Source organism: Mirounga leonina, unplaced genomic scaffold, assembly GCF_011800145.1.
Source record: "Mirounga leonina isolate KUSES-001 unplaced genomic scaffold, KU_Mleo_1.0 Mir_168, whole genome shotgun sequence".
Taxonomy (NCBI): domain Eukaryota; kingdom Metazoa; phylum Chordata; class Mammalia; order Carnivora; family Phocidae; genus Mirounga; species Mirounga leonina.
Genome location: NW_023270426.1, coordinates 50,058,215 through 50,080,368, shown reverse-complemented (window position 1 = coordinate 50,080,368; position 22,154 = coordinate 50,058,215). Strand labels below are relative to the sequence as shown.

Sequence of the window (22,154 nt, the reverse complement as noted above, 5' to 3'; positions counted from 1 at the left end):
AGAGGGAGAAGCAGGTTCCCCACCAAGTAAGGAGCCTGATGCGGGGCTCAATCCCAGGACCCCGGGATCATGACCCAAGCCGAAGGCAGACGCCTAACCGACTGAGCCACCCAGGCACCCCTCATGACTGAGTTTTTACTAAACAGTAATAAATGACCTTTTCTCAACAATAGCTAGCCCCCTCAAGGGCCTGGAAACCTTGCTTCCAAAATTCCTTAGAGACTTATGCTATCCCTAACCCCTTCCCAACTTGAAAGTATGTAATGGGCCACTCCTCATGACCCCAGTACAGCTCTTTCTGACCACGGGTTCTGTCCCTGTGCTTTAATAAAACCACCTTTTTGCACCAAACACATCTCAAGAATTCTTTCCTGGCCGTCGGCTTTGAACCCTAACATCTTTTCCTACATCAATAACCACAAGGTAGAAGTCAGTGTTCATAGAAAATACAGCGGTTCTCTTTGAGGAAAAATTATTTAAAGCATAACTAGTAAGCAAAACACAACAAAAAGAGGCAAAGCATCACCAGGCTTACTACATTTTTTTTTTTTTTAAAGATTTTATTTATTTGACAGAGACACAGCGAGAGAGGGAACACAAGCAGGGGGAGTGGGAGAGGGAGAAGCAGGCTTCCCGCTGAGCAGGGAGCCCGATGCGGGGCTCGATGCGGGGCTCGATGCGGGGCTCGATGCGGGGCTCGATGTGGGGCTCGATCCCGGGACTCCAGGATCATGACCTGAGCCGAAGGCAGTCGCTTAACCAACTGAGCCACCCAGGCGCCCCACAGGCTTACTACATTCTTACAATTCAATAAGTGTTAACATTATTAAAACATCAAAGTGGAAATAAATCACTGTTCACAAACAAGTTAGAAAGGAATTTCTAATGCCTGGTGTAAGTATCCAACTCTGGGGAAATTTTAGGTATTATGGTAATAGGGATTGAGGCAGAAAATTTTCAGTAACTCTCAGTCTTGGCTGTACGTTAGAATCATCAGGAATATGTCTTTTAAATTATATAATGCTTAAGAAATCTGAGGTCCATGCTGCAACACATATCAATTTAAAAATCTCTCGAGGTAGCGATTCAGGCATCAGTGTTTTGTTTTGTTGTTTTTAACTCCCTAGGTAATTCTAAAGAAGGTTGAGGGTGACTGTGTTAGACCAGTGCTTTTCAGCAGGCTGTGTATTACCATCATGGAGAACTTCTTAAAAATTAACCTACCTCCAGTGGTTCTCAAGTGTGGTTCACAGACTAGCAGCACCCGTGTTACCTAGGGATTGGTTAGAAATGCAGGTCATTGAGTACCATCCCCAAATCAGAAACTCTGGCGATGGGGCCCAATAACCTGTTTTAAGAAGCCCTCCAGGTGGTTCTGATGCTCGCTCAAGTTTGAGAACACTGACCTGCCCCAAACCATTTGGATGAACTCTGGGGGTAGGGTCTGGGTTTCTTGGTTTTATTATACAGTGAAGATTGACAACCACTCTCTTAGTTCTTTAGCCTTACTCCTGCTGTGCTCCGCTCAGTAAACAGGAGAATGGCAAGACAGGTGGATTGGTCAGAGGAAGGTGCTATAGATCTGTAGTGAATTGGAAGTAAGTAAATCTGTGCCCTCCTCTGGCTAGGGTGCAGTTAATATATTCTGCCCCAAATCTATGTAGCTCTCTTTCTTGTGCACGTGCATTTTTTTGTTTTTTGGTTTTTTTCTTTAATTGAGCAGTAAATGAATTTTTTTAAAAGGTCACCAAATTCTAGCTGCGTGGCCTTGGGAAAGCCATTTAATTTCATCTTGCTCCTGAGACTGCTACTCTATAAAATGAGGGCTCCCTTATAAGTCTAAAAACCTATGAAGTACCAGCTAGCCGAGTAGTTGAAGACCCTGGTATGTTATCCATATGAATTGTGACATTTAATTAAGCCATCCTTATTCTCCTACCCATTTCCATTGCTAAATGATAAAGGAAAAACCAAAGGAAAGAAAAAAAGAAGTAAAACCTAGGCTGAGAGAGAGTTTTTCATGAAACATTTGCCAAGAGTATATCAAGCTAACAGCCATTGAATCAGTATCCTCATATACATCCAATTTCTGATAGGAAACAATACTCTGTTTCCACCCTAAAAGCTTAAATGTGCTGTTCAGCTGCCTGCTTTAAAATTTGCAAGTCTATGGAACCCTCATCTAGGAATAAATTGAAGTAATTCTTTAGATTGCTTTTATTATATTTTAATTACTTTTTAACAGCTTAACTAAACATGCAATAAATGGACATATTGAAAGTGTGCCATTTGCTAAGTTTTAATGCAAGTATACATGTGTGAAACCCTGACCACATTGAGGATGGTGAACCCATCCCTCATCCCCAGAAGTTGGTTCAGGCCTCTTTGCAGTCCCTACCTCCCAACCCTCCCTACACCCCACCTACTCCCCAAGGAACTTTTTGTCACGATACACCATTTTGCATTTTCTAGAGTCTTATATGAATGGAATCCTACAATACATACTTTGGTTTTGGTCTTCATTCTTTCACTCTGGCACGATTAGTTTGAGACTCATCTGTATTATATGTATCAATAATTCCTTCCCTTTTTTTTAAAAAAAAGATTTTATTTATTTATTTGACAGAGAGAGACATAGCGAGAGAGGGAACACAAGCAGGGGGAGTGGGAGAGGGAGAAGCAGGCTTCCCGCAGAGCAGGGAGCCCGATGTGGGGCTCGATCCCAGGACCCTGGGACCATGACCCAAGCCAAAGGCAGACGCTCAACGACTGAGCCACCCAGGCGCCCCAATAATTCCTTCCTTTTAATACTAAGTAGGTTACCATTGTGTGTATTAGCACAATTTGTTTATACACTCGATGAACTTTGGGGTTGTTTACAGCTTAGCAGTTTTCTCTTGGGTAGTTATCTGGGAGTGTTATGGCTGAATAAAGTGGCGGATGTATGTCAACATTTTAAGGAACTGTTGCACAAAGTGGTGTACCATTTTATATTTAATATTCCCACCAGCAGTCCATTAGAGTTTCAGTTCCTCCACCATATCCTCACCAAACACTTGTCATGGTCAGTCTTCTTAACTTCGGGTACTCGATGAGCTAAGTAGATGGGTCTCATGGATTTGATTTCCTCAATGACTTGATTTTGAAAATCTTTTTATGTGCCTGTACACCATTCCTGTGGCCATTGGATGGAGAATAAAGAGGTGTGAGTGATAGGAGGAAGATAGGATGGAGACCACATGAGGGAGTGTATGTGAAGGGAGTGGAGAGGAGGATCCAGGATACTGATAATGAACAGGGAAACATAAAGGTGCAAATGGGAGATTGGAAGGACTTGTGGGGTTAAGGGGCTGTGGGACAGCCAAGTGACAGCTGAGCACATAGGTTTGAGGACCTCTGCTCTGAAAGCATGGATTTGGGTCATTAGTATATAGGTGGTAATTAAAGCCAGGGGAGTGTTGGGAACCCCTCTTTTCTAGCACCTTAGATCTGTCCTTGTCCTTGGCACATCCCATAATACTAGCTGCCTCAGGTAGACTGTGAGCTCCTTGAGGACAGGTGGAGAGTCCTTAGGGCTAGCACTGTGTCTGGTAATTAGTAGGACCTCCGTAAGTATTTGTTGAAGGCTGTGAGTTACGGCTCTGCCACTTGGTTTAGAAGTAAACAAGTTGCTTAACTATCAACACTTCAGTATTCTCATCTGTAAAATGAAAATATCTGCCTCATAAGTTTATTACAGGAGAAACAGAACATTTGGTACCTCAATACATGTTAGTTTCTTCCATCTTACTGAAATGAATCTAAAAGTATCTAGGGAAACCAGCAATAGAAAAAAATCCTTTGAATTTTTCCGAAGACCCCAGGAAGAAAGATCTTGGATCCCCTGCTGAAGCCTCCTTTCTTTTTTTTTTTTTTTTAAATTTATTTATTTATTAGAAAATGAGCACAAGTGGGAGGGGCAGAGGGAGAGGAAGAGAGAATCCCAAGCAGACTCCATGCCAAGTGCAGAGCCTGATGCAGGACTAGATCCTATGACCCACGAGATCACAACCTGAGCCGAAACCAAGAGTTGGATGCTCAACCGACTGAGCCACCCAGGCACCCCCTGAAGCCTCATTTATTTATGGTTTTCCTGCTTCCTTTAATAATTACTTTGCATTTAGGCTCGAGTGCTATACTTATAACACCAAATGGGCAATTGTTCTTCACTCTAGTCTAGAAGTGAGAACTATTATGAAAAGTCTGTATCATAATTATTGGTAATTCATTTAAACATAAAGTACATCTACCAAAACCACAGGTCCATTCCAGTCCAGGGTTTTCCTTTGGATTATTAGACTCCAAAGATGAAAAGTAAATATTCTCATTAAAATTGAATCTAGTAAAAGTCATAACATACATGTAATGGGGGCTATTTTAGTTTTGAAAAATCTAGTTTGGTTTGAATGCTAACTAACAATTCTTGGCCTGGCTTAGAAAGAATATTTTAAATATTTTCTCCAGGTTTCTGTTCATCCCCCACTTTCTTTTAGTTAAGAGGGTCGCTTTTCTAGTTTTATTAAAGACTTTTTTGAGAAAGAATACTTAACTGATGAGTGATTTTGGTTAGAAAATGTTAGGTGAATTGTCGACAATTCGGCATTGCCGAGAGCAGAGAATGAAAACCGTGTAGGTGGGAGTATTGGTTTCCGGCCAATAATAACAGACTTAAGTTGCTACACTAATAATTTAACATTTTGCTAATAAAGAGATATTGAAATTGTAGTCATTATAAACATATGTGGAATATTAGTGGAAAAGGAAGGGAGAGTTGAGAAGCCTGGGTTCAAAGTTTGGTGCTAAACTCACTTCAACACCCCAGGCGAGGTCCTTAAGCTTCCTGCCTGCTTAAAAGCTGTGATCCTAATGATGTGAAGTTGAATGATGGTCTACTCTGCCTGGATGGGGTGGTGGGTCACTTGATTCACCCCCTAGATGAATGAACCCCTATATGGCTTTATCAGTTTGAGTGTGAGACAAGCATGGACGTACCTGATATTCATCAACTGACCGAAGAAAGTTAAGATTTACACAGCCTGCAGCTTAGTAATGGCCATATGCTTGACAGGGGCATTCCTATCAGGCCTATTTTTAAATTATGATATCTGAGCCCCATTTAAAATAAACGATTTTGGGCGCCTGGGTGGCTCCATTGGTTAAGCATCCGACTCTTGATTTGGGCTCAGGTCATGATCCTAAGGGTTGTGAGATCGAGCCCTGCGTTGGGCTCTGCACTCAGCGGGGAGTCTGCTTGAGACTCTATCTCCACTCTTCCTCTGCCTCCCACTGCACGCTCTCTCTCTCTCTCTCTCTCTAAAATCTTAAAAAAAAAAAAAAAAGAAAGATAAGAAATGTTTCAGTAAAGTACTGGGGGGACAAGTGGCAGAAGTGTGTCACCTGGATTTCCATCTCCACTCTGCCACTTACAGTGATAGGCATCTAGCTGGTCTCTCCAGCTCTCCCCACACCTGTCAGCACAGGAACACGATTCTCCCACTGGTGCTGTACCTGGTTTCTAAGGGGACTTTCCTGGGATCCAGGATGTTACACTGATTGTCTTATTTATGTCTTTGGAAACCTTTGATAATTAGGTTAAAAGGATTTTGGACAATTAAATGAAACTGATAATTTCCTTGAATTTTCTGATAGGTTTTGATTCCAAATAAATGGTATAGAAAAGGTCCCAAACTAGGTATTTGTAATGTCCCTCCTGGTCTGTGAGAACCCACTGCCCTGACTCTCCATATCAGAACCTTCTTACCACTACTTCTGTTAAATTCAGCTTTAGCTACACATCTGCAAACTCTCCATGGACCTAAGAACCACAAGCAAAAATATACTGGTTTAATTTATTCCATTTCCATGTGCTTTGGGGTAATAGAGTACCTACCCCCCCCGCCAAGATTTGTTTGTTTAGAGAGAGGGAGAGAAAGAGTAAGGGGAGAGGGAGAGGGAGAATCCCAAGCAGGACCCCCCACCAAGTGGGGAGCCCAACATGGGGCTTGATCCCATGACCTCGAGATCACGACCTGAGCTGGAGACTCAACCGACTGAGCCACCCAGGTGTTTTTAATAGAACTAATAAGATGAGTAATTGTATTTCACGTAAAATCTTAATTTATCATCTTTTTGGATGTTATATTTAGAATATATTACAGATGGCTATTTTAATGACTCTTACTGCTTTTTAAAATTAATACATTAAAGAACATAAGCCAAGACTATTTTTGAGCTATAGTCTCAGTGCCCCAGAAATGTATTTTCTCAAATATATTAACAGCTATTTATACAGTTAATTTGACAGTGAGTCATTAAATATATTTCCGTTCACAGGTCATCCTGATAGCACCAATTTTAATCACAGCACTTCAGACATATTTTTCTTCTCTTGTTCATAATTAAAAGCTATGTAATAGAGTAAAATCTACAATCTTGGAAGAAAAACCAAGTAAAGGAGAATGAAATGACATTGCCCCACTTTAAGTCTTTCCATGTCAGGCGCAAGGTTAGCTTGGGAAAGGAGAATGGTCTCCAGGGTCGGCTGTTACCTTTTAATGGTGTTTTAAGTATGTGTTCCTAACTTTTAATTAGGTTTTTGTTGTTGTAAGTGTATTTTCATTCATGTCTGAGGGCAATATTGTTAGCCAGATCACTTCCTAATTCAGGGATATGCAGATACAGATGTCAGATTTCATTAATAGTAACCTTCAGAATGTTTTCAAATCCTCTTTCGTAGTACAAAAATACTGTGCAGTGAACATTCAAAACAGGCTCAGAGTACCCAGAAATAATTTAAAAGAACCATTCTGTATTTACATAAGCTGTGCCTTCCAATGATAGGCTCTAGGTATAGTCACTTTAAAAAATGTATAGATAAAATCTAAAGGTGGTGACTTGGTCTCCATGGTTACATAAGCCCCGGGAAAGACCCTTAACTTGGTTGGCCTTTCTCTTCCGTAAAGTGGGCATAGAATTACTTCTCTTCTAGCAATGTCATGAGGATTAAAGGAGGTCATGAATGTTTATCCCTCAGCAGAGTGTCGGGCACATAGCAAGTGCCTCATAGATTGTAAAGAGTACTTCATATTTATTTTCCCTGAATTTATTAATTTTTCTCTTCTAAAGGAAGTTTTCTGAGGTCCTCCCCCACTTTTCCTATTCCTTGTGATTTGCTCACATCTTATGCTCCTGCTTAGACTTGGGTTAAATTGTGGTTTTGGCAAAGGTGGAGTTAGCCACCTGCCCCGGCCCCCCCCTTCTAGCATATCTGGTTCCTCTTACTCCACCACACATGCTCAAGTAGCTCTTGTCTAGCACCCCAAAGGGACCCAGTTTTTTCTTTCTTTCTTTCTTCTTTTTTTTTTAATGGGTGAAAAAACTTAGATTTAGCCAGCTGGACTCAGTTTAGATGATCCCAGTTTTGTTGGCAACATCCAAAGCATCATAGTCAGGAGCCAGTTGAACATATGCCTTCTTCTATCAGGCCTGACCAGGGCGTTGACCTTGGTCACATGAGTGTCCTAGAGCTTCTTCACAGCCTGTTTGATCTGGTGCTTATTGTCCTAGACATCTACAGTGAACATAAGTGTGTTGTCTTCTATTTTCTTCACGGCTGACTCGTGGGCAGGGGGAACTTGATGATGGCATCATGGCCAAGCTTGTTTCTTCTGGAGGGATCCTTTTTTTTTTTTTTTTAATTTTAAGATGTATTTATTAGAACAAGCAAGCAAGTGTGAGTGAGAGGTGGGGGAGGGGCAGAGAGCGAGGGAGAGAGAAAGGGAATCCCAAGCCAACTCTGAGAAGAGCATGGATGGAGCCCGACATGGGGCTCGATCTCAGGACCCCGAAATCATGACCCGAGCCGAAATCAAGAGTTGGACGCTCAGCCAACTGTGCCACCCAGGCACCCTATGAAGGGACCCATTTCTGAAAGCTTTGGCTGTGGCCAGCTTTTGCCGCAGGTGTAGCAGATGTTGGCCTAAGTGGTTCAGGACTGGGCGTGTTGTGATGTGGAGGGAAGGAGTCACATCAGGGGCCTCCTAGAAGCCACAAGAACATACTCTATCTCTGAATGCCTCCTGCCAAACACAGTTTCTGAACACAGCAGGGGCGTAACAACAGTTGAGTAAATAATTGAAAGAAAATTCTCTAATAGGGACTCAGGAAGACCCAAAACTTTCAAGATCTAAATGACTCTCTAACGGGGAAGATCAGATTCCATTACAGGAGATAAGGAAACTACTTAGGATCTCCTGGCACTCCACAAATCACACAAACTAGCCCACTGGCTGCTCAGTATTGTTGTAAGATGCTTTTCCACACAAAGTGTAAGAATTTTTTTTTTATTTTACATTGATTTCTATATAGACAAGAACTCTAAAGAGCACCCCTTGTCACCATTTTTATCCACGATATCACGTCTTTTAAAAAGATAGCAAAAGGGGTGCCTGGGTGGCTCAGTATGTTAAGCGTCTGCCTTCAGCTCAGGTCATGATCCCAGGGTCCTGGGATTGAGCCCCACCATCGGGCTCCCTGCTCCGCGGGGAGCCTGCTTCTCCCTCTGCCTCTGCATCTCTGTCTCTGTCTCTCATGAATGGATAAATAAAATCTTTAAAAAAAAATTGTTATTCTTAAAGTTCTTTATGTATTTAGAAATGTTTTAACTATAATGAACTTTGGTTTTGTTATTAGACAGAACTGGTTCCGAACTCAGGTTGGGTGGGCTGCTTGCCACTGGAAAGTCAATACCAGAGAGAGGAGAGGCGGTGGGAAATGAAGGTGCCTGCTTTATTCAGGACTAACATCCCAAAGCCCATCTTCCTGTGTTGGCAAAGGCAGAGGGTTTAAAGGGGAAGGTGAGGGACCTGGGTGGGGACAAGGGAAGCGGGTGCCCAGGTGGTTAGTTGTCCATTGACATGACCCGGAACAGACTTGCTGGCATCAGTGGTGACTGTTTATGAATGTGGTCAGGTCTTATCTTCTGGGAAAGTCTGGTTCTTCCCTCCTCAAGGCCAGTGGTCTGCAGATCTCAAGAAAAGTAGTTCGTAAGGCTACAGACTAAGGGACTTAAGTTGGCAAGCAAGGAGTGCATAAGCTTGAAGTCAGTTAACCCTTGAGACCCACTGGAATGCTGTGACAGTTTGTTAAGACTTCTATTATCATGAATTTATCCTACATAGGAATTCAAATGAATCAGGCTTTTTCTGTGGGTGGGTTGGTTTTGTTTTTTCCCCAGCAGTCCTGTCTTAAATAACATCGGGTCCAGCTGTCTTTGAATTTTTATTTGGCTTCATAATAAAGCTTTATAGTTCTCACCATCTGGATTACACTGGGGAAGATAATCGGACTTTCATTTTACAATTATTTTAATCTTGGCCAATGGAAAACTTTCAGTTTCATGTGAAGGTCAGCAATTTCAAGTTGCAATATCTATAGAAATCATACTTCACATGGAAGGTCCGAACCATAGAAGAGTGAACTGGGAGGTGTCAGGCAGAGGGTATGTGAGGACCCTTCCCACTGTTTCATTGAGAGGTTAAGGGGACTTACTGCACCCAACCCTAAATGGTTTGTGTGCAGAAGGAGCTGTATAAATCCTAAATGTTGGTGGCAGAGGACATTTTTGGCATGAGATACTGGTTCCTTTCTTCTTTGGCCAATGAGGAAATTAAAGTTGTTGCCTTTCTTGTTTCAGGAGAACTCTTTTGAGAATTTCCCCGCCTCACACTGTAACCTCTAATTAAATCTCCTTTGTAGCGATGTGATTTGTATATCAAAGATCCCCCATTTCCCGGGAAGATCAGAGATGCTTGTTTGGCTCCCTTATGTAGAAGCCTTAGCCCACGCCCCTCCAGGGTCAGCCTTCTCTCCTTCCACTCTGACTGCCCTTGGCCTCTGCCTAGTTTCTCACACTTACCCTGTGTCCTTGGCATGCTGGTTAGGTAGAACTCTGCCTCCTTTATTAGCTAAGTGTCTCCCCTGAGGAGTCCTCACCTGTTTGTTGTAGGTGAAGACTAATAAATATAGAAGTCCTGAAGTTTGCATGATTCCTACTTTTTTTTTTTTTAAACACATAAGCATGGACTCAAGGTTATCCCTAGAGCAATGTCACTCTCACTTGTGTTACACTGGGAATAACCCTGAGTGTGCCCAGGGGAACATATTAGGAAGAGGAACATCATCCATCATGTGTTGGATAGAAGGAGGAAAAACAAGGTTGAAAAGCGTAGTGTTAGAGAATAAGCTCTTTGATCAAAATGTACATCTAACTTTGTAACCCACACAGGGCCTAGCATGATGTCTCACACATAGGGCAGTCAATAACATTCCTGAATGAACTGAGTACAATCCAACAGCTGACACATTTCTTGGATCACTATTCTAAAGAAGGAAAAAAAAATGCAATATTTCAGGGGTGTTTTGACATCACATTTCAAAACCATGAATTTCCTTCTTGAAAGAGGCTTACTATAGGTAGAAATTGCGTAGTACTTTGGTCACTACCATCCAGTAATGCTGTCCAGAATCATTAGATCCAAGGGTCGCTTTCATAATCCACCATCGCAATATCATGCCTTCTGTTTTTCTGCCTAGGTGGTTCTGGTATAATTGTTATCACAAGTTATTACCCTTAAGTCTAACCTATTCTGAAGGAAAAGGTGGCTGATACTGTCATTTGAGGACTAAGAAATATTTGTCTAGATGTTTGATCCAATCTGTATTTTTATTTGATGTGTAATTGGCGAGAAAATCGCAAAGACAAATTTAAATGCTTGCATCTCTAACCTTGTCACAGTGTCTGAGCATTCATTCATCATCATTATCTTGGATTCCTGCAGCCAGCAGACTTCATAGGAAAGCAAGCACTGAAACAGATTAAAGCCAAGGGGCTGAAACGGAGACTGGTCTGCCTCACCTTGGCAACGGACGATGTTGATCCGGAGGGAAATGAAAGCATCTGGTATGATGGCAAGGTGAGTGCTGAGGACCTCATGGCCAGGGGCCACTGCAGCTTTTCTGCACCAGAAACCCTCCTTGTCTCTGTTTCCTTTTAGAGTTGTGTTTTTTAGGGTTTTGTTTTGTTTTTTGCTATTTATTTATCTATTGGTTGCGTGACACACTTTGATTTCTGAGCTGACATTCAAGAAACAGAAATCAGTTAACTGAAAGGAAAATGAAATGTTCATTTTTAAAAACATCAACTTCTCTATGCTTCGATTAAAGAAAATAAAACAAAGGACTTAAAATACAATGGACAATGAGGAAGGTATAATTTAGAGGCTCAAATGATCTTTGAATGCAAGAGATGGATTTTATTAAAAAAAAAATTCTGGCATTCTAGTTTAGCTTCTAAGGGATCTTGGAGAAGGAAGTAATTCTAACCTTAGCACACCTGCAGAAAAAAATTCCAAGTGAAAATCTCCATGACAACAGAGGGTAGAGCCTTAGAAAGTAAAGTGAAAGGTAGAAACCATTTAGTTCTTCAGAAAGGGTAAATGTGCCTTCTTCCCATTTGGGAATGTTGTTTTATTCTGTCTGTTGGCATTCCGTAAAACCAGATAACTTACCAGTAGAACTTCATGTCTTTGACTTTTTCCAACTCTTCATAAGACCAAGTTTGGTTTATGATTTTGCTGTGTTTTGGCTGGGGCTAGCAGGCAGATGGGGTACTCTCCCCGTAGAGTAGGGGGTGAGCACATGGCCACCGAGGCTCATTGCAACAGCTGTTCCCTGTTGAACAAGGTCTGCTTGGCCAACACCCAAAGACTCAGAGATTTGGTTCCATGGGTTTTTTTCTCATGCCTCCTTGATCCTTGTTTTCACTTCCCTCTTCTCTTCAGTAACAAAGGGAGTACTGGAGGGGGAGAAAGCCAGTGGCCTCAAGTCTCAGTCTTTGGTTTACTAAAGAAATGGCCATGGGGGCTGAGGCATGGATCCATTTGATGTACAACCGACATCTACACAGTTTCTACTATGTGCTGGATATCTCTTATGCACTCATTTAATTTTATAACACCCCTCCCAGATAGGTATGGTCATCCCATTTTAGAGATGAGGCTTGGGGGTTCGGAGAAGTGAAGTAACTTGCTTGAGGTTGCTCGGCTAGTGATGGACAGAACCAGTTTCTGACCCGGGTATAGTTGGACTTGGCATTGCTTACCCTGCCTTCTAAGCCACGCTGAATACTCCAGTTTGCTGTCCTCTCTGTCTCTGCTCATGTCCCACTGTATTCTCTTTACTTAAAGACCCACAGTTGTCCTACATCCCAGAAGCAGGTGTATGTTATTAGACCCTATGAAGCTAAGAGACTCTTCTCAGATTTCGAGCTCGCTCTTAAACACTTTACCCTTCATTGTGCTGAGTTCATTCTCTTTGAGCCTCTTACCTCACTGTCTCCTCCTCCTTTCTGTTCTAAATGTCTGGTTCAGACCTCTTTTCTTAATAGGCTTTTCCTCACACTTCATACTTGCCCACAATTGCCTGTGATAATCACCTCTGCCGTTAACTAGCTGCTTCGCTTGACCTGATCTTAGCCTCTCTGGGCCTCCATTTTCTCATCTACAAAATGATGAGATCATGTCTTAGATTCTTTGCACCTCTAATTAATTTTTCCCCTAGTCATCAAATTTCCCCCACCTCCTCTTTCTTCTCTCATTTTTTCACTGGTTCTCAGCCAGCTTTCTAATATGGTCCACACCAGCCCCTGCACTGGCTTTCTGTTTTGGCCATGGAATGACCGATGATGCTATTGTGTTCTTTTTTTTTTTTTTTTTTTTTGAGAGACAGAGAATGCGAGAGTGCGAGGCAGGGGGAAAGGAGTTGGCAGGGTCAGAGGGAGAGAGAGAATCCCCAAACAGACTTCTGCTGAGTGTGGAGCCTGACACAAGGCTCAATCTCAAGACCCCGAGTCACAACCTGAGCTGAAATCAAGAGTCCAATGCTTAACCAACTGAGCCACCCAGGCTCCCCTATGTTATGTTCTCTATGCAAACCCACACCAACCCTGATGAACACAGTATAAACTTGACACCCAAATGCAAGTTTAAAATCCTGGAAACTTGTATCTTAAACTTACACAACATTACATGTCAACTATATCTCAAAGCTGGGAGAGTTGAGCTGAAAACCGAGTTCCATTTTTGAATTTTATTTCCTTTTCTGTATCAGTGTGCTGAGTTTACCTGCTATATTTTTCATCTTTCCTCCCAGATGCCATCTGCTTACAGAGCTGTTAATTCAGTTGTAGCTGGCTTTAAAAATAACCCTTGAATTTCCTGATACCTGCCTGTCTGCTCTTTGATGCTCAGTAGGGTCATCTTCTCACCATGCAAATGAATCTTCTGGATCCTCTTTATACTCTGGAATGATAGGAAATAGTTCTTGCTCCTATTTCCTGACTTCGTTGGGACTTGTACTGCCTTTGGTATTTGGTATTCTATTCTTGCAAATATTCTCACTGCCAGGGATAAGGTATGAATTTATAAGGTACAAATTTGTTATTCAACAAATCTGTCTACTATGTGGTAGAGATACGCTTGGCACTGGGGACGTGGCAGTGAACAAAACAGATGAGCTTCTCTGCCTCCATGGATCTGACATTCCAGGGGAGAGAGAGCTAGCCAGTGAACATACTCACTAAATGGCACATCTGAGGGTGCTGAGTGCCCTGAGGAAAAGGAAAGTCCGATTGAGAGATGGGCAGTGAAGCCAGGAGGGATTATGATTTTAAATAAGGCTTAATTTTTAAAAATCAAGGCATATGAAAAGGGCTCTGTTATAAAAGCAGCTTTGTTGGGAAGTTTTGTTTTTTTATTTTCTTTCTTTAAAAAGATTTTATTTATTTATTAGCATGAACAGGAGGGTCAGAGGGAGAGAGAGAGAGAGAATCTTAAGCAGACTCCATGCTGAGCGTGGAGCTTGATGGGGAGCTTGACCCTATGACCCTGAGATCATGACCTGAGCTGAAACCAAACGTCGGATGCTTAACTGACTATACCACCCAGGTGCCCCTGTTGGGAAGTTTTAAAGAAGGTGTTTTGTATAAAGGATGTAGGCAACTAATGTAAGTAGTTTCACTAATCTTAGCAACTGGTTAAAGCAATTGTCTCTTCAGCAACTGCATAATGCATAATTCTTTATGCATTAGGATGAATGTTGTCCTTCCAAGTTAGGTAATCCTGGTTTTTTTCTTCCCAATTATGTTGCCATTGCTAAATATTTCTCTGAAAATGGCTGGAAGAGTCCATTTGTAAGGCATCCAAAAGAATTAGTCTTGTCACTTATCTTAGTCATATGTTATTTTTTAATTAAAAAAAAATTTTTTTAAAGATTTTATTTTTACGTAATCTTTATACCCAGCATGGGGCTTGAACTTAAAACCCCAAGATCAAGAGTTGCATGCTCTACCCACTGAGCCAGTCAGGTGCCCCAATCATAGGTTAATTTTGACCAGAATCTTGATTATGGCCATGTGTATTTTATTCAAGCTTGATTAAAAATATTTTATAGTTACAAAAAACAGGTGTTTTGTAGAAATGAAGTTTGGAGAGTTGAGAAAGCAGTCTTTTTTTTATTATTTAAAAACAAAGGCACAGAGGGACAGCCAAAGAAATACAATGTATCATCCAACTTAAATTACATCCTCTCCTTCAAAGGCCATCTACCCTGTTAGCTCCCTTAAGTCAGAGGGGTCTTGAATTTTCACAGAGAGGAACAAGAAAAGGCTAAACATAAATGAGGATTGCTTATATTGGTAAAAGGAAAGTCAGTGTCTAACAAAGAATATGAAAAGCTGCTAGGCAGAGGGTGGGCACAGGTTGTTTTTATGATTCACAGAACAAAAAGAAGGAATGGATTTAATTGAATCTGGAAGATTTTAAGGTAGAATGATATAAAATTGTTAGGGAAAACCTTTCCTTAGAAATTTAGTAATAAGATACTAAGGAAAGTCTGGACTTCTAAAATATTCTGGGCTACTTAGCATTGGATTAGAGAGAAATTAAAGGAGAAACGAAAGTAATCTAGCAGAAAGCAACACATTCAATAAATACACTAAAAATAGCACTCGGACAGTAAATTTGCTATTTCTTTACATTACTCATGCAGCAGTAACTGCAAGATGAATCACTGCTGGGATTTTGAGAGATGGGAAGGCCTGGGGAAATGGTTCACGCAATCTCTCAAGAGGGATGGTAGGTTTTTGACCCAGTGAGTTAGGGGATTTAGCCTAGAGCCTTGCTGTGGCCTCCTCTTGTTTTCTTAAGATGCTTGCCCAAGCAAATCAGGTTACCTCTTTAGACCTCAGGTTTACAGACTAGGGAGTGAAACCAAGGTTACCAAGAAAGTCTTCCAAAAGCTGTGATTAAAACTCCAAACTTCCTGACCCAAATCCCTGCCTTATTTTACTTAACAATGATCTAAAGGAAAAAAACCATTTTAGGGGCACCAGAGTGGCTCAGTTGGTTAAGCATCTGCCTTCGTTCAGTTCAGGTCATGATCCCGGAATCCCCGGACTCAGCCCAGTGTCGGACTCCCTGCTCAGCAGGGAACCTGCTTCTCTCTCTCTCTCCCTCTGCTCGCCCTGTTTGTGCTCTCTCTCTCTCAAATAAATAAAATCTTAAAATGGTTTTTCCTTTTCTTTTTTTTATTTTCTTTTTATTTTTTTAAAAGATTTTATTTATTTATTTGACAGAGACACACAGAGAGAGGGAACACAAGCAGAGGGAGTGGGAGTGGGAGAGGGAGAAGCAGGCTCCCTACTGAGCAGGGAGCCCGATGCGGGGCTCGATCCCAGGACCCTGGGATCATGACCTGAGCCGAAGGCAGACACTTAACGACTGAGCCACCCAGGCGCCCCGGAAAAACCATTTTAAAGCATATGCGTTCTCTCAGCAACACCTTGGCAGTTAATAATCTGCCAAAGAAGCTTTTACTAATGAATACATTCATGTTTTTTATTCTTTTAATCAACCAGTTCTCCCCATAATAAGTTCAGAAATGATATGGAGAGCTTCTGATTTGGGGTTTCCACGAGATAATTACAAACTGGGGTTATAGAGCCACGAGTCTGTATTTAATGTCATAAATGTGTCAGCATCTTAAAGATGAAAAATGCTGTAATAAGACTGTTGACTGTAGTGGGCTCTTTGCTGAGGCGGCTGAAAGATTCCCAGCCGTGAATGTGTTTGAGCACCAGCTACAAGTGGTTTGCTGTACGAAACGGTAAGGCTGTAAGGACTAGTGCATTGTTGTGTGGCCAGGAGAAGCCATTCTGAGTAGGGCTATAGATCATATTTTGCTTTTGTTGTCTTCCTTTTACAATTTGTATTTTTATTTTATTTTTAAAGATTTTATTTATTTATTTATTTGACAGAGAAAGACAGCGAGAGAGGGAACACAAGCAGGGGGAGTGGGAGAGGGAGAAGCAGGCTTCCTGCCGAGCAGGGAGCCCAATGCGGGGCTTGATCTCAGAACCTTGGGATCATGACCTGAGCCGAAGGCAGACGCTCAACGACTGAGCCACCCAGGCGCCCCTTCCTTTTACAATTTTTAAATATGGTGTTTTAACCTGACACTTTCTATCACTTTTTTTTTTTCCATTTTACTGTTTCTCTTTCATCTTTTCCTTTAGATCTGGTTTCGACTCATCCTCTTATCTTTATAAGAAGCCTGATTAGATTATTTATTTATTTATTTTTGCAGCGTAAAGCCTTTGTTTTCATCTCCTGGGTTTTGTTTCTTTGCTCAGTACTTTTCTCTGGTTTGCCATACCATGTGATTCCATTTTATCCTCCCTGATGTTGATTGCTCATGCCTGACTCCATGTCTCCGCTCATCGTGGAAAGTTTCATCCTCCTTTTCCACCTACCTAATTCCATCCCCCTTCCAAATGGAGAACAAATCCTGCTTGATGATGGTTACTTCCTTGGCTTCTCGGTTCTGTTTTCTTGTATCTCTATTAATTCCTCAACTTGCAGGCTGGAAGCTTCTGAGGGTAGGAACCAAACCTCATTCATGCTCTAGAATGTCCAGCAAAATGTTTTTTTTTTTTTTTTTTTAAGGATTTATTTATTTATTTGGCAGAGAGAGACACAGCCTGAGAGGGAACACAAGCAGGGGGAGTGGGAGAGGGAGAAGCAGGCTTCCCGCGGAGCAAGGAGCCCGATGTGGGGCTCGATCCCAGGACCCTGGGATCATGACCTGAGCCAAAGGCAGTAGCTTAATGACTGAGCCACCCAGGCGCCCGCAAAATGTTTTGTACATGGTAGATCTAGAGAGGGTGAGGTTAACATTAAGTGCCTACCAATTGCCAGGAATTGCTAAATGCTGTGTATTCATAGAATGTTTGCTTCACATTGACTATTGATGTATCAGTAGTTTAATTCAGCACTCTTTTGGCCAGCCATGTCCTCAATCCCAACAGGAACAGTTGACTACATTTATATTTGGATTTTTAGAATTTTTTCCCCTTGTATCTATTATTGCCATGCTAGTTGGATGATGGAAGAGAATTCTTTTCTAAAGTTTAAAATGAAAACGTTTGAGTCTTCCTCCTATCAGATCTCTTGGCATGAAACTGAGCCAAATAGTGCCAGCTATTAAAAAAAAAAACTAGGTGTGATTTAAAACTGAGAAGTTCGAGGCTGTTGATAGGTATTTTGGAATTATTTTTCATAATTTGCAAGCCTACTCCTCAAAAGTAAAGTTTTCTTCCTAGTGTTAGCCCCACAGACAGTAATCCCTAAGACTTTCAGGTTGTAAGTTGAACCTACTTGAATCTGGAGAGAAGCAGCACAAAACCGTGGCCAAGATGCTGAGAATTGCTGGCTCTTGTTTTTCAGGTGGTTGGCAACACGACATCTGGAAGCTACAGTTACAGCATCCAGAAGAGTCTGGCATTTGCCTATGTCCCTGTAGAGCTAAGTAAAGTAGGACAGCAGGTGGAAGTTGAGCTGTTGGGCAAAAATTACACAGCAAGCGTCATACAGGAACCCTTGGTGTTGACGGAACCAACCAGAAACCGGGTTCGGAAGAAAAGTGGAAAGGATGACATTTGAAAAAGACCTTCAGCAGGCAACTGAATTATGTTAGCTCTGTGACTCTGCCAAACACCATAACTGATCTTTGGGAGAATACAAGAAACCAAGAATTCAGTTCAAAATCCTCAAAATCTAGATTTATGATCCTAATAAAACCTTTCTCAATTCTTTCCTCAGCAAGAGAGAATAATGGATTAGTGATTTACGTTGTTCTTTCAAACGAAGACATTTGAAATGAATGTTTTTATTAACCTATATTGTTTGTAAAACTCAGCAAAACATTTAGGTGTTCACTAATATACAATCACTACTATAACTGAATTAGAGGACATTGTATAATTTTAGGAATATATGCTTATGGTTCTTGTACCTGAAAACAAATTGTTTTACATAAAAAACTAAAGTAGTACTATTGATGGATTTGTTTCATTGGGAAACAGTAGTTGAATAGGGATAGTTTTAATTTTTTATAATATATCTACAATGAAAATAGTAAAATTTAATATTGATACATGAATTTTTATTCAATTCTCTGAAATGCTTATTTTCTTAATGAATTCCCTGCAAGCGGTATTATGGGGCATCATTATTGGCCTTTCAAAGGTTGTTTTAGAAGAGTAATTGCAAAAAAGAATAGTCTTCCAAAGGAAGCAGCGCTTATAGAGCTTTCTGAAATGAAGCTGAAACATAGATTGTGCCAGTAAAAACACAGTTTGAATACTGAACACCTCTCTTTGGGAAAGAATTAATGCAAGTTGACATCACATGTGCCTCTCTGAATATCCTTTCACAGAGCATTTGACAAAGCAGGTAAAACAAGAGCTTAAGAGCTGACAGGATTGCCCTTAGCACTGTGTACAGCAAGGAAAAAAGATGTATTTAGAAATAATTCCTGCTAAATTTTTCAAAATTGAATTTAGTTGACTGAACAAATCAGATCTTTTTATAAAAGGTGGCTTATCACTTGCAATTTGTTATATACACATTTGTTGAACATTTATTGAGTCTTTCCTAGGTATTAAAGTTGAATGTGAAACATAAAATGTAATTACAGAATTGTAAAATAATTTCTTGTAAGTTTTACAAAAGTGCCAAGTATACATTTAAAATGTTTGATTAAAGCAATCAATCATATATTAGAACTCCAATAGGCCATTCATTTCTCTTCAGTATAGCTTTTTGTATGAGAAAAAAGGGAAATCTTGGTAACAAAATTTGATAATCTTGATAATTTCCTAATTGTCAAGAATATTATCTTGGTGCAGCCACTATGGAAAACAGTATGGAGGTTCCTCAAAAAAGTAAAAATAGAGCTGTTGTCTGATCCAGCAACTCCATTTCTGGGTATTTAACATGAATTCACAAATCTTGCCATTTGTGACAATGTGGGTGGAACTGGAGGGCATTTTACTAGGTGAAATTAGAGAAAGAAAAATACCATATGATTTCACTTATACGCAGAATCTAAGAAACAAAATGAACAAACATTACAAAAGTCAGATACAGAGAACAGATTGGTGGTTGCCAGAGTGGAGGGTCGTTGGTGGGTGGGCAGAATGGATGAAGGGGGTCAAAAAGGTACAAACTTCCAGGTATAAATATGCCTTGGGGGTATATGTATCATGGTGAATATAGCTAATATAGCACAGAATATTTCAAAGTTAAGAGAGTAAATCTTAAGAGTTCTCATCACAAGAAAAAAATATAACTTTATATGGTGATGGTTGGTAACTAGACTGGTGGGATCATTTCACAGTGTATAAATATTGAATCTTTACTAATACAATGTTATAAATCAATTATACCTCAATTTAAAAAAAAACCCTCCATATCCACTATCTCTTATTAGGTGCTGGTTAAAGCCTTTGCCTGGGAGATCCCATTTCTTACTTTCTGCCTCTCTCTAGTCCTACAACCATTAAGATACTTATTTACCATCTCTGGGTTCCTTTTCTGCAACATAGACAATTCCAGGTTTTTTGGTACAGTAATCAATAATGAAAGTACAACATTGAATTCATGTCCTCCAATTAATATAACACTAGAACAGATCAATAGAAGTTGTGCTCATTCCATCTTTTGTGGTTTGTTGGGTGCTATTAAGTCACCCTGGCATCCCATGCCCACCCAGCCGGTGGACCTGGGCTAGGTGCAAGGTTTGGCATCAGCCAATGCATAGGCTGACCAGTGACCTACGAGACCACTTAGCCAGACTTCATCCCATGGAAATTTGAACTGTGAAACATCGGAGCATAAGCCGATGATCCCTAAAAGCTGAAGCTGAAAAGATGAAGAAAAGATGTAAGAGAAGTCTTGGGGTAGCAAGAACCCCTGACAAGGGGAGAGGCCCTGAGAGAAAGACCAGTTTCTGAAGCTTTCAGTTCCCAATGGCCTATCAGCCGGTTGTTAGGTGAACACCTCGACTCAAAAGAGCCTCCCTAAAACCTCTAGCTGCTGGAGAGTGGGCCAGGCACTGAGAGAGGCCTCACAGGAACGGGGCCAGGATTAGGGTCAGCCATGAAGAGCAAAGAACCAGCATGCTTGAAAGTACTCTTTACTGATGTGCAGAAGCCCATGTCTATGGTTTAGGAACGAGTGTTCTTAAGAATGTGATAGTGGATGATGGGTGCTTTCTTCCCTTGAGCTAGGAAAGCTTCTTAGAACTGCAAAAACACTTTCTAGTCAACACATTATCAAAACATTGATGGATGTTGTTAGGTTGCTGGTGTTCACCTCTAATCTATGTTTTACTCCTTTTCTGATGGGAAAGGTGACAGATAAACCCATTTTTAAGTATGCTTTATGGCCCATTAAATAGCAAAGAGATTCTGGAATATTACTGAGAGGACTTTGTGCATGTTTGAACTGCACAGAAAGATTGACGTTATAAGGAAACAAAGCATCTGTGAGAGGAAGAAAGTTTCAGCTGTACAAATAGCATCCTTTAGCCAAAGCCTCATAAAAGCCAAGAGCCCCAAATCAAATCAAACTCTTCTCCTGGTGAACCATCCTATATAAGTCAAACTGATCCTGGCTTTGCTTATCTGTCTGCCATTAATGAGTCTCCAGAATAGTTCAGTAGTTTATAGAAGCTACTTTATGAATTATAAAAGGCTAACACATTACTTATATTTTCTCCAGGTGTACACTTTGGAAGTATCAGCATGCCATGAAGCATAGGAGGGACAGGGTGGTAAAACAGTTACTGGACAGAAAGCCAGAAGACCTGCTTTTCCTAGCCCTGCTGCCAGCCAAGAACAGACTACGTGATCATCTACTCAAGCCTTTCCTGTATTTAAAGTTCTCTGAGTAATTGCTTTCCTCACTGAAGTATTTGTTAGTCTACAAGTGTTCGTTGAGTACTTCCGACAGGCCAGGCACTGGAAAAGCAGTGAACAGACATGGTCCCTTTGTGGCATTTATAGACCAGGTCAAGCATTTAACAACAACAAAAAAAAACCCAGGTGTATATTTCGGTACAAACTGAGGTGTCATGAAAGCCAAGGGAAGAGAACATTTTGACGAGAGGATGGCAAACTGTGTCCAAAGATAAGAGATGTCAGGTAAGATTAAGGGCTGAGAAGTGCCTTTGAGGTTGGACCACAGTCTCATTGGCGCCATTGGCATGAGCTCTTTCTGGGGGGCCAGTGAGGGCGGGAGGTAGACCATATTGAAAAAGGACTAGGAGGTAAGGAGTTGGAGGTGGGGAACAGACTCTCACTATCCAGGAGCAGCTTCCTACTCAGGTAGAGAGGGTACCAGTTAGGAAGCTTTCAGCTGCAAGTAAGAAAATATCCCATTAACAGCAGCTGAAGCAGTTTATTTTATTAAATCACAAAGTAAGTCTGGAGGTAGGTTCAATGACGCCATTAACTATCTCAGTTCTCTTTATTTCATTATGTCAAATCCTCCTCCCTGTAAAACACTTTTTTAGTCTAAATCATTTGTTGTTGCAATTGTTGATGTTTTGATCATCTATGTAGTTCAAATTAGCACATACTTATTGCTTACCTTATTAAATATTGGGTTCCACATGGAAATTAATTTGGAGATGGGCACCTGGGTGGCTCAGTCAGT

The 22,154-nt window shown here is 41.0% G+C and overlaps 1 protein-coding gene across 2 annotated transcripts in view; it reads left to right on the top strand.

The window, feature by feature from the left end:
- Positions 1-22,154, top strand: part of DMGDH (dimethylglycine dehydrogenase) — a 69,382-nt gene extending 47,228 nt beyond the window's left edge. Inside the window, exons 15-16 of one of the 2 annotated variants that reach the window (XM_035014721.1) lie at positions 10,878-11,012; positions 21,219-22,154. In XM_035014721.1, the coding sequence (XP_034870612.1) occupies positions 10,878-11,012; positions 21,219-21,257 (174 nt within the window). In that variant the 3' untranslated portion in view covers positions 21,258-22,154. Of the gene's footprint in view, positions 1-10,877; positions 11,013-17,879; positions 19,269-21,218 lie in introns of those variants that run through there. The other variant, XM_035014720.1, reaches the window with a different exon arrangement.